We start from the raw sequence: 12,966 nt of genomic DNA, 5'->3' as shown, positions 1-12,966 counted from the left end.
TCAGAAGCACTGCTGCGGGAATGGCCGCTGCCGCATACTAGTGGTCAGCAGCGGGCTCCTCCACCTCCTGGTGGTTAGCAGCAGGCTCCTCTGCCTCCTGGAAGTCAGCACCGCACTTCCTTTCTCGGCGGTGCAAAGCCCTGGAAGAGCCAGAGAAATGACAGGGCACCGGCTGAGATGGGTCTTGGGATTTGGTGTGCCTCCTCTGCAGCATAAGCTCAACCTCTGCAAGCCGGCAGAGGTGATCCATCATATCCCAAAAAGGCCAGCAAAAGATCTCACCCAGCTCCTCCACCTTGAACAGTCTGTCCAGCCCCATCAGGAAAAGTTGTTTAAAGAGGATCTCACCATTATACCACCTAAAGTTGTCATCGGCCAGCTCTTGAGCAAATTCTCTGATGGAACGACCATACTGAGAGCGGTTCAGAGTTGTAGTGAGTGGTGTCATGGGAGATCGATTCCTTGCGGGCAGGATCTGAGAGAGGAAAAATGCCCATAGCCTCCGCTGGGTCCAAAAATGGCCAGATTGTTCTGTCACGGAATTTGAGGGAGGACCCAAGGATGCGGAAGGCAAAATTAGCTTTAATGAAAAACAAAGCAATACAGTAAACAAAAGATCTCACGATGGACAAAAACAGAAAACAAGAAAAAACTTAACTAGATAAAACAAAAACTAACAGACTGGGAAAACAGAAACAAAAACTCTTGCAAGGGAGAGAAACTGAAAAACAAAAGTAGAGTAAGAAGTAAAACAGATTTAACTGACCGAATGACAACAGCTCACAGGAACAAACTGACTGGGAGAAGAAACAAAATAATCTGGCAGCAACATGGAAAGAGGGCACAGTATATAGAAGAAGAGGGCGCAATATATATAATAAGGAACAGGTAAAACTAAACACAACAAGGACTAAGTCGGGGACACACATGGCAAGACAACACAAGGCCATGTGCAAACATACAAGACCAAACAGACACGAGTGCACATGGCAATGAAGACAAACACAGCCATGTGCACTCACAACACACAAGACATGGGAACCTGACAGATGGGCAGTGGAGACTGTCACAATCCTGCCACAACAAAAGTAGACCAAAGTAGGCATACCCAAAATTAAAGGATTATAACTCCACAAAAAACAAACAAGGAAGGTCAAGTGTTTGGTATCATTGTAAATTTTTGTATTTTATTTTTTTTAATGATATAGATTAAGATCAACTCTTTAGCCAAAAATTTACTTTTTTCTTATTTTTTATTTGACATTATATAGTATCTTTGGGTGTAAATAAAGTGGCTCTGAAAAACAGCTTTTGTTTTGTTCCCAAACATGTCAACTGTTTCTGAGAAAAAATGTTGTGTTGATAGGACAAAGCAATTAAAATTTATAGCATTACAAAAATTATTTATCCCAGTGGACAAAAACACCTTCATGTGTCCAAAAGCCTCTCCAAACAAATAAAACACAATAATTGTACATCAGAACTAATTACACATGCAAACACAACAATGACTAAAGGTATGCATAGCATATAGACAGGATTTTAGTAATAAAATTTCACAGAATGAGTACATTTTGATTCAGTGAGTCTGCATCACTGAGTCTGTCAATTACTTGGCGCCATCTCCTGGTGGCCAAATGTAACATTGTGCTTCGTGTGGATTATCGAATGATCTATGCATCCTATTACCTTGTGTGTGGGCTCGTTTGAAAGATAATTGGCGGGCCCATCCGAGCTTAAAGGGTTAAATCGCCTTTAACTTGACACATCATTCTAAACCACAGCGTTTATGCTCGAGATGCTGAAAACCACACTGAGACGCTATAAAATCATCCATCTGACGCATTTGTACATTGACCAACAAAAATATTACACACAGACACAAGAAAGCTTCCTGTGACAACAGCCCTTTTTCCTCAGACAGACTGATAAACTCAGTTGCTGTGGATTGTAGGTCAGTCATAGGCTTATTTTTAATGATATTGAAATAAAAACAATATACTGACTTTTGAAAATGCTTTTTGTAGAGTCTTATCACTAGTCTACTACAATAATGTAATGTCTTTGAATTATCTGAATTATATTAAAAATGTTTTAATTATAAATCAATCATGAATAAATATATACAGTATTAATATATTTTATTATTATATATTAAATTATTTTTATTTTGGGGCCTTTCTCAGCAAGTATTAATTTATGCCAATAAATCTATGCCAATGCATCTTATGTAATTAATTCTGGTTAAAAAACCTAATAGATCGATTGCCCTATTTTTTAAATGAACTATTTATTGAACATTGGTGTCTTTTATCAAATTTCTTTGCATCATGAATGCCTAACAACATCTCTTTCCTGTGGTAAAATCACTCTAAGGCACAGCTTTTTGCTTTATTATACTACAAAATAGGGAGAAGATGGATTTAGTATCGCTAGACAACACACATCAATGAGCCAGAACATTATGACCACCCACAGGTAAAGCGAATAATGTTAATCATCTCCTAACAAGGTCACATGTCAAGGTCTGGGTAGATTAGATGGTAAGCGAACAATCAGTTCTTGTAGTTAACGCAATGAATGCAGGAGAAATGGGCAGGAGTAAAGACCTAAGCAACTTTGACAAGGGCCAAGTGGTTATGGCCAGACAACTAGGTCAGAACATCTCTGAAACGGCAAGGTTTGTGGGGTGCTCCAGGTCAGCAGTGGTTAGTACCTACTGACAGTGGTCTGAGGAGGGACAAACCACAATTGTCGACAGTGTGTCAGATGCTTGACAAATATTTAATTATTATGCTTGTCAGCTTATATCATTATTCATTACAGAACTTCAAAATTCCGATAAGATTATTTAAAATGACCCAATTTTGTGGCATTACCTGATTAGTATAATTTGTTTAGTAAATCAGGTGCTAAACCAAAGCTGGCAGCATGTGCAAATAAGCAATGCTATCGGTGGGCACAACTTATTCTTTGTGAATTCTCCCCTAAGCCTTTTTTTTTTTTTTTTTTTTTTTACCCCCATCTTGCTTCAGTGTCTTTATTTACTTCAAGTCCAATACATGCAACATTCACACATTTTTAGCAGAACTTTTAAATTTGCTGTCCAAATGGCGAACAGAAGTAAGAATGAATTCTGACTCGCATTAGCAGCTAAAATAAAACTCCCACACGGCCTGCACATATGTTTACTCCGCTTGCTAAAAACCTGCTGGAATTCCACCAAAGTCTGTTGGCAGGCTTTACTAAAGGACATCATGCACGACAGAGGGGCTCGCCGAACAAATAGCGGCAAAAGATGATTGGCATTATTGCAATCAATTCCAATTGAGCTGCATTAAATAATAAAGAGGGGAATGTATTGTCCTGAAAAATGCCATTTAGCCCAGATCTCTTCATGTCTAATTTTGAACAGCATTCTTTAAAATTGTTTTGCCTCGTAGCATGTGACTAAGATGAGTTTTTTTTGTGAGTATATCATATATTTGCCCCCCAATTATGTGTGCTGTTTTCTGTAGTAAGGCAACCCAGAGCTTTAATTATGACATACAGAAAGAGTTTATATATTAATTTGGACAGCATAGAAAAGATGGCCTTAAAGTTTGAGAAATTGAGTTCATATTCTGACTTTTGATAGGTAGACTTTGGTATTATGGCAAATCTGAACACTGTTTAAACCATTATTTTGAAACTCTAGAGGAGACACATGAGATTACTGGGTTGTTTTTCAAGCCTGATTTCATGAAAATAGCATGACTGTGGCAACGTGTTTTCAAAATGACATTTTGTAATTTATTACACATTGTGGCAGTTTCGATGTGAACTGTGTGGTGCCAAAAGAGAGTTAAATGTTCTCCCAAACAGATGTAGTTTTTAAGGTTAATGGTCTATCGAGTTTAAAATGAACAAAATCGACATGTCTAAACCTAACCGACAGTATCATAAATGGTGAAAATGCAATTGCTGAAGCAACCAAATCATTTTGTGGTAATTTTATAACACTTTCAGCTCATGTGTCAATGAATGAGCTTGGCTGGACTTGTGCCCCATATTTTTTTTTTTTTGGTGTTGAAAGTATATCGCTCTACCAGCTGAGCTACCGCACAACCTAGTCAAGCTGGAATAAGCTTGTAAATGTAGTTAGTTATGTAATGCAAACATTAAAATGTATTGTCTTTCATGCTCAAGTAAAACTTTGATGTGAAATGATTTAGTTATAGCAACGTCATTGTGTTTTTTCTCAGGCGCAACATCTGAGAAGCAGGAGATTTAAGCAAAAGGCTCTATTTGTTAAGAGGCAATTGAGATATTAAAGAGAACTCATTTGTGATGTTTCTTTTCTACAAGATTCCTTACAAAAAAGAGCATCAGTCTGCAGCCAAACAGAAGTGGTAACTGAGAAATTCACCTCTGCCTGGGATATTAGTCTTCTTGAGAATCTGCTCCATTCGTACAGCCATGTCGGACACATTCTGGGCAATGGCCTGGATCCGCTCCACCAGACCTACTGGCTGGAACCTGGAAATGTTAACACAAGTGAGAAAAAGAAATTGTCAGTGAACAGTACTATTAAAAAAGAAAAAAATATCAACATATAACTACAGTCTTGACCAACACAAAAAGGTACAGTTGAAGTCAGAAGTTTACATACACCTTAGCCAAATAAATTTAAACTCAGTTTTTCACAATTCCTGACATTTAATCATAGAAACATTCCCTGTCTTAAGTCAGTTAGGATCACTACTTTATTTTAAGAATGTGAAATATCAGAATAATAGTAGAGTGATTTATTTCAGCTTTTATTTCTTTCATCACATTCCCAGTGGGTCAGAAGTTTACATACACTTTGTTAGTATTTGGTAGCATTGCCTTTAAATTGTTTAGCTTGGATCAAATGTTTTGGGTAGCCTTCCACAAGCTTCTCACAATAAGATGCTGGAATTTTGGCCCATTCTTATTTCCACCCTGAGATATATAATGTCAAATAAGAAAAAGTTCATTTTTGGCTTTTTCTTAGCAGTTTCTTTGGCTGAGAGTCTCAGAATTTTCCTTGAGTCACACTGTAAGCCTTTAATTTTGGGTATGCCACTGAAAAAAGACATCTTTAAAAACACACTGAGAGCTTAAAGGATTGAGGAACTTCTGTCATCATTTACTAGATTATTGATTAATCAGACTTATATTTCAATCTGTTATTCAAACAAAGCTATTGTAAAAGTTCAGAATACCTGGAATATAACACCAGAAACTTTCATGATACTTTTATGGTGCTTTTTTTTTTTTTTTTTTTTTTTTTTTTTGTCCATTTTGGAGCATTTCAGTGTAAATAACCATCCACTTCCAGTGTGTAGAAAAGAGCAGCTCAAACATTTTGCCTAATGTCTCAATGAACCAATTAAATAATGACACAATTTTCATTTTTGGGTGAAATATTCCTTTAAATATGCATTACAGAGATGGAGCAAACCATATCTGTGACTAATAAATACACAGAGAAACAATAGATGATTGCACATGTCTATCCATTCATGTCAGAATTTAAAATGTGCATAAATGTACTATAATTTAACGTATCATGCATTATACATTTGCACATATACAGTGAAATTCTTTTTTTCACATATCCCAGCTAAGCTGGGGTCAGAGTGCAGGGTCAGCCATGATACAGTGCCCCTGGAACAGATAGGGTCAAGGGCCTTGCTGAAGGGCCCAACAGTGGCATCTTGGTAGTGCTGGGGCTTGAACTCCCAACCTTCTAATCAATAACCCAGAGCCTTAACTGCTGAGCCACCACTGCCTCCGCTACAACCTTGTTAAGGCACATATTCAAGAATCACTAAATTAGCATTTGTCTGAAATATGCCTTGAGCATGAAAAAGCAGCACCTCCACTGACACCATTTACACATGCAGATAATAAAAATGACATTCAGCATGTTTAGGCCAGGCCCTCTGAAAAAAGTTACTACAATTAACATTGGTAACAAGATAATTCCCTTGCTTTTGACTGCATAGAAATGATCTGAGATATTTGAACAAGCTTCAAATTAAATGTGACTTGTTTAATTACTTTGATATTAGAATACTTTATTCTATCCTATTTTAAAATCCAGAGGTAATTATATGAAAGTCATTCAGGAACTGCTGTTTTCAGGAAAACCATGATTATTTCTGTAATTCCATTTGGTATCACAAGTGGCGCAAAAATGTGGGGATGTACAGTAAGCTGGTCATTACTGCAAAATAAACCCTGACAGGTTGATCAGGAACAAATGCTATAAATGGACATGCAATATTGATTTTGACACATATATATATACAGGTGCATCTCAATAAATTAGAATGACATGCAAAAGTTCATTTATTTCAGTAATTCAACTCAAATTGTGAAACTCGTGTATTAAATAAATTCAATGCACACAGACTGAAGTAGTTTAAGTCTTTGGTTCTTATAATTGTGATGATTTTGGCTCACATTTAACAAAAACCCACCAATTCACCATCTCAAAAAATTAGAATACATCATAAGACCAATAAAAAAAACATTTTTAGTGAATTGTTGGCCTTCTGGAAAGTATGTTCATTTACTGTATATGTACTCAATACTTGGTAGGGGCTCCTTTTGCTTTAATTACTGCCTCAATTCGGCGTGGCATGGAGGTGATCAGTTTGTGGCACTGCTGAGGTGGTATGGAAGCCCAGGTTTCTTTGACAGTGGCCTTCAGCTCATCTGCATTTTTTTTGGTCTCTTGTTTCTCATTTTCCTCTTGACAATACCCCATAGATTCTCTATGGGGTTCAGGTCTGGAGAGTTTGCTGGCCAGTCAAGCACACCAACACCATGGTCATTTAACCAACTTTTGGTGCTTTTGGCAGTGTGGGCAGGTGCCAAATCCTGCTGGAAAATGAAATCAGCATCTTTAAAAAGCTGGTCAGCAGAAGGAAGCATGAAGTGCTCCAAATTTCTTGGTAAACGGGTGCAGTGACTTTGGTTTTCAAAAAACACAATGGACCAACACCAGCAGATGACATTGCACCCCAAATCATCACAGACTGTGGAAACTTAACACTGAACTTCAAGCAACTTGGGCTATGAGCTTCTCCACCCTTCCTCCAGACTCTAGGACCTTGGTTTCCAAATGAAATACAAAACTTGCTCTCATCTGAAAAGAGGACTTTGGACCACTAGGCAACAGTCCAGTTCTTCTTCTCCTTAGCCCAGGTAAGACGCCTCTGACGTTGTCTGTGGTTCAGGAGTGGCTTAACAAGAGGAATACGACAACTGTAGCCAAATTCCTTGACACGTCTGTGTGCTGGCTCTTGATGCCTTGACCCCAGCCTCAGTCCATTCCTTGTGAAGTTCACCCAAATTCTTGAATCGATTTTGCTTGACAATCCTCATAAGGCTGCGGTTCTCTCGGTTGGATGTGCATCTTTTTCTTCCACACTTTTTCCTTCCACTCAACTTTCTGTTAACATGCTTGGATACAGCACTCTGTGAACAGCCAGCTTCTTTGGCAATGAATGTTTGTGGCTTACCCTCCTTGTGAAGGGTGTCAATGATTGTCAACTGTCAGATCAGCAGTCTTCCCCATGATTGTGTAGCCTAGTGAACCAAACTGAGAGACCATTTTGAAGGCTCAGGAAATCTTTGCAGGTGTTTTGAGTTGATTAGCTGATTGGCATGTCACCATATTCTAATTTTTTGAGATAGTGAATTGGTGGGTTTTTGTTAAATGTGAGCCAAAATCATCACAATTAAAAGAACCAAAGACTTAAACTACTTCAGTCTGTGTGCACTGAATTGATTTAATACACGAGTTTCACAATTTGAGTTGGATTACTGAAATAAATGAACTTTTCCACGACATTCTAATTTATTGAGATGCACCTGTATATATATATATATATATATATATATATATATATATATATATATATATATAGGGGTGAACTATTCCTTCAAAGAGATTATGCAATGCCACAATAGTGATGGAGAACAGAGTAACACTAAAGTTCAAGGATCAGCCATTCACAGCTCACACGAAGCCTGAGTTACCAGTACTCAAGTAATCATGTACTGAAGTGATTTTAGTTTTTCAATTTTAAAACATTTCACACCAATCAAAATAACTATACACATATGTACAAAGGGCCTACTGTTTAATTTTTTTATATATAATTTGTGAATTTTTGATCAATGGAGCACAGCAGTCTAGTTTCAGAAGTAAAATTTGCATTCATTTTCTCCATAACAAAGATGGCTGAAAAAGTGATGGGCACCGTTGTGTACGGAAGCCCTTAACCGCAAAGTGAAAAAAAAAAAAAAAATTCAGTAGGTGAAATATATATATATTTTTTTAGGTGTCTAGGATCCTGCTTGGATTTTTTTTCTTAGTGCCTTACTAAGTCTATGTCCTACAATTATTATCATTATTTATTTACATTTTTTTCAGGCAGTTTATCTCTGAATTTTTTTCTCTCTGAATTTTTTTTTTTCCCTCTCTCCTCAAGAGGCAACACATGAAAAAAAAAAATGTCTTGCTAGCTAACCGTTAGCATGTGGTACCAACCTCGGCCACCAGATGCCACTAAGTATGAAATCTTATTCTTACAAGATGTCAGAATGTTTGTGGTACTTTATTTGTTGATTTATAGATTTATAGTCATTGTATATTACAATAACAAGAATGCTTTGCAAATCTTAATCAATTAAAAAAAAAAACTCCCAAACTCCGAGTAAGCCAAAAAAAAAAAAAAAACGTTTATCTACCGAATCCCGTCTGGCTAAGTGGGAACGTGATCGTGGTCGAGCAAAAACTAGAGTGAACATCGGCAGGGCATTTGATTCCTGGAGGGACCTTTGTTCAGTTTTGGGGATCAAAACCGACCCTGAATTGGCATTTTTCTTATTGGACAGGTAAGCTTACATAACTGCAAAGCATGTGAAGTATAGTGCCATAAGAATTGATCTGTGTAATTTTAGCTAACTTGATCTTGCCAGCTAACGCTGACGAATTGCAAGCTACCTTGCTTCGTAACTTTCAACGATCTTCTCTTTATACTAAAAGTCAGGTATGCTGATTCACAGTAACTGATGTAAACAATGTTAATCTGTAATTATTCAGTAAGGTAAACTACAATAACACATGAAATGAATGCTAGACAATGTTCAAGATAATGCAAAAAGCTCCATTCATTAGTGTAACGTAACTTGGTTATACAGAAAATATATACATTCTATTATTATAAAAACAATAGTGCATCGATATATATCAAAATGACAGTTGTGATGGAATCACATCAATACTGAATTGTGTCAACATATTTATAATGTAGTCTATTTTATAAACAGCTACTGTCATCATCCACCAAATTTAGCTAACAGCTATTGATAAAGCTGGCTAGCTAGCTAATGCCGACATAGGCTATGGTATAAATGCAGCCAATGTATCATGCAAAGAAAAATGATTACTACAAACTACAGTCTCGCATAGTCAGACCTATATCCACACTTTGTTTTAGCCCTGTTCCAGCACTGGAGAGTCAAATATAATATGCAGTCTCAAAGTTTGTTACAAATTACAAATTATATTATCAGCATATAAATTTTAGTGAAATGGTGAAGTGAAAAATGAATATGAATTTCAGTATTTCTTAGTATTTGATATTTCCCTCTTTTGCTTTTCTGGAAAAACTGGACATTAACTCTAAGTTATGTGGAATGTGCGAAACCTGATGATCCATGCTATCCAGCATGATTTGAGAATGTTCCAAAGAGCATCTTGTGTGCTTCAATGGAAGCAAGGAAATCTGACCTTTTGTACAAATAAAGTAACACTGTCAATGTCACAAATTTACTTGCATTTGATTAGTGACCTAGAAATATCAGACCTCAGACTTTAGGACTCCACTGTACTTCTACTCAAGAAATATTGTGACATTCCTAGTTATTTTTGTTCATATTTGTCTTCTATATCCGAGACTATTTCAATAGGTTTTATTTCAGGTGTCCCAAGAGACTCAGAAATCTCTTTTTGGAATGCAATGTCATCTTTGCTTCATGCCGTGAGTTTGATTTCTTTATAATACTGCTTGCATGAACCGCCGCAACCTCATGCCCTGCAGCTACATAAGATGCTGTATTGAACAGCTCCCCTCCACGTGCAACTCTGTCACTAACAATATCACCTCAACATAGCACAGAGGCAAATGCTCACAAAAACAATTAATCTGAACCCTGACTTTTCTGACTTCACACCCAAAGAGTATAAAGAGTTTAGGAAGAGCTGTCACATGCGTTTGACTTCTGAAATCACAGTACCTCTGAGTTTTATTTTTTATCCACTCAGCAAATACCAAATACCAAATAATAAAAAATATTATGGACACAAATGCTTATGAAAATTTATATTTTTGAGTAAAGTCATGACATGCCATCCTTCCAGTAGAAGAGAGTCGATTGCTGCATCTGAATATCCATACTTCCCTACTATATAGTATGGCAAAAACAGTATGCCAATTGGGTAATATACCTTCTGTGTTCATAAAACAGTAAGCAAGTAATACCAGATGACCTACTATTTCCAGCAAGATTTTGAAGTGTGGATCGAATGGATAATTTACATAATCCCTTGGCTGCTGAGGAGATGTCATGTTCAAAACACTGGATTTAAAAGAACGGCAGTGAACCACAAGTTTGACGGCTCATCAAAACTGTAAGTGCTATATATACCAAGAAAGTTGTTCCTAGTGTGTCCATCAAATAAAGTACGTACTGTGACAGTACATGATTTCAGACACAGGGCTTGACGTAAACAGTAACAGAACATTGCTATACAACAAAAATAACGATCAGCTATGGGTGCTTAAACCTCTTAACTGAGCTGCTATTTGCTTATGTAAATAAAGCACGGTTATTGATCAATTAGCATCCAGACTGGATCTCTTATCTTTACCCCAATCAATTATATAAAGGTCAGTGGTGATTTTTCATTCTAAAATACCTTAAAAAATAAATAAAAATCACCAGTTAAATGCTGTAATGAGTTTCACAGCATGGGCAAGGAGGAGGCGGTAACCGGTTGAACAGCAACGTAAACTTTAATGACAGAACATAACTCAAACATAACATAAAAGTGCTTTGCAGCAAACAAAACAAAGACACACACACACAACACATGCATTTCTCTCTCTCTCTCCTTATCTCTCTCCCGCTGATTAGACGACTCGGCGGCAGGCGTGCGTCATCACGGCCCGGCCACGCCCTCCTCCTTGTCACACTCCTCCACCTCCAGATTCAGGCCAGGGAAACCTCCAGCCTGACCTACTCCCCCCCCCCCCGCCCTTTCGGCTGTCCATCCTCCGGCCGGCCTTCCCCACCTCCTGGGATACTAAGAGAAAGATGAGATGAGGGGAGGGAGAGGGGAGAGAGAAAAGCCGAGTAGGAGAGACAGAATGAGAGAGAGAAAGAGGAGAGAGAGAGAGAGAGAGAGAGAAAAAGTAGATCGCCAGTCCCCAGACCCACAGTCGCCTAGTCCTTGGCCAGCTGGGCAGCAGTTCTCCGCGACACCAGAGATACTGGTGGACGGCAGCAGGCTCCTCCACCTCCCGGCAGATGTCAGAGGCTCCTCCGCCTCCTGGCGAACAATTCCAGTATCTCTGCACCATACCTCCTCAGCGTCGCGACCCTCCAACAGCGGCGAGGGCTCTCCGACGGCGCATCCCTCCTCCCTCCTGGGTTTTGGCACCAATGTAACGAGTTTCACAGCATGGGCAAGGAAGAGGAGATGCTGAACAGCAACGTAAACTTTAATGACAGAACATAACTCAAACATTAACATAAAAGTGCTTTGCAGCAAACAAAACAAAGATGCACACACACAACACGTGCGTCTCTCTCTCGTCCAGCATCCCGGCCACTCCTTATCTCTCTCCCGCTGATTAGACAACTCAGCGCCAGGCGTGCGTCATCACGGCCCGGCCACGCCCTCCTCCTCGTTACAAATGCGTTATGGCATTGTTTTCACGGCATCAAATTCCGATTTGCATATTAAGTCTGATTTTTAGGACTGATGCTGTGTTCCATTCAAAGTCAGATATGGGATAGTCCCTTTTAGCCTGATCTCATAACTTTATGTGGGCTTGAAAAAGGCCTTTAAAAAAAAAAAAAAACTTTGAGTTTTACAGATAGATGGATGGATGGATAGAATGTTTTAGCATGCATCTAGGCATTGCTAGCATGTGTTAGCATGTAGACAGGCATATTAGCATGTTTTAGCAAGTTACTAGGTGTTGCTAGCATGTGTTAGCATCTAGGTGATGCTTGCATGTTGCTAGCATGTTTTAGCGTGTAGTTAGGCAATGGTAGCATGTTTTAGCATGCAGCTACACATTGTTAGCATGTTGTAACGTAGCTATGCGTTGCTAGCATGTTGCTAGCATGTTTCAGAATGTTGTTATTTGTTATTAGCATGTTTAAGCATGTAACTAGGCAATGCTAGCATATTGCTAGCATATTTTAACATTTAGCTAGGCAATGCTAGCATGTTTTTATATACATAATATTTACAAATCCATTATAACTATGTTATTATTATTTTTTAAATATTTTATAGATATTTTAGATCCCTTAGCCCTACACCTACACCCTAAACATACCCTTACAAAAAATATAAACTAGTTGCAAACTTGCTGCAAATGTGCAATAGAGGTCTTCAACCCAATTCGAGCTTAATGGTATGGGTTTTGGGCCAGGTCCGGATCAGTTTTTCAAGTATATGGCTGTTCACACGTGTTTTTTCATACATCTAAATACGTGCTGGACATATGTCTTTTTTTTTTTCTCCCCTTTTCTCCCCAATTTGGCATGCCCAATTCCCAATGCGCTCTAGGTCCTCGTGGTGGCGTAGTGACTCGCCACAATCCGGGTGGCAGAGGATGAACCTCACGTGGCTTGTTGAGTGCA

The 12,966-nt window shown here is 38.3% G+C and overlaps 1 protein-coding gene across 2 annotated transcripts in view; it reads right to left on the bottom strand.

Moving 5' to 3' along the window:
* LOC127452298 (alpha-1,6-mannosylglycoprotein 6-beta-N-acetylglucosaminyltransferase B-like) overlaps positions 1–12,966 on the bottom strand; it is a 236,304-nt gene that overhangs the window by 150,701 nt on the left and 72,637 nt on the right. For both annotated transcript variants that reach the window (XM_051717679.1, XM_051717680.1), the window contains exon 4: positions 4,409–4,518. In XM_051717679.1, coding sequence (XP_051573639.1) covers positions 4,409–4,518 — 110 coding nt within the window. The remainder of the gene's footprint in view (positions 1–4,408; positions 4,519–12,966) is intronic.

The sequence above is a fragment of the Myxocyprinus asiaticus genome, chromosome 14 (assembly GCF_019703515.2).
Source record: "Myxocyprinus asiaticus isolate MX2 ecotype Aquarium Trade chromosome 14, UBuf_Myxa_2, whole genome shotgun sequence".
NCBI classification, from domain to species: domain Eukaryota; kingdom Metazoa; phylum Chordata; class Actinopteri; order Cypriniformes; family Catostomidae; genus Myxocyprinus; species Myxocyprinus asiaticus.
The sequence above is the reverse complement of the archived record's forward strand: the minus strand, read 5'-3'. Positions and strand labels throughout refer to the sequence as shown.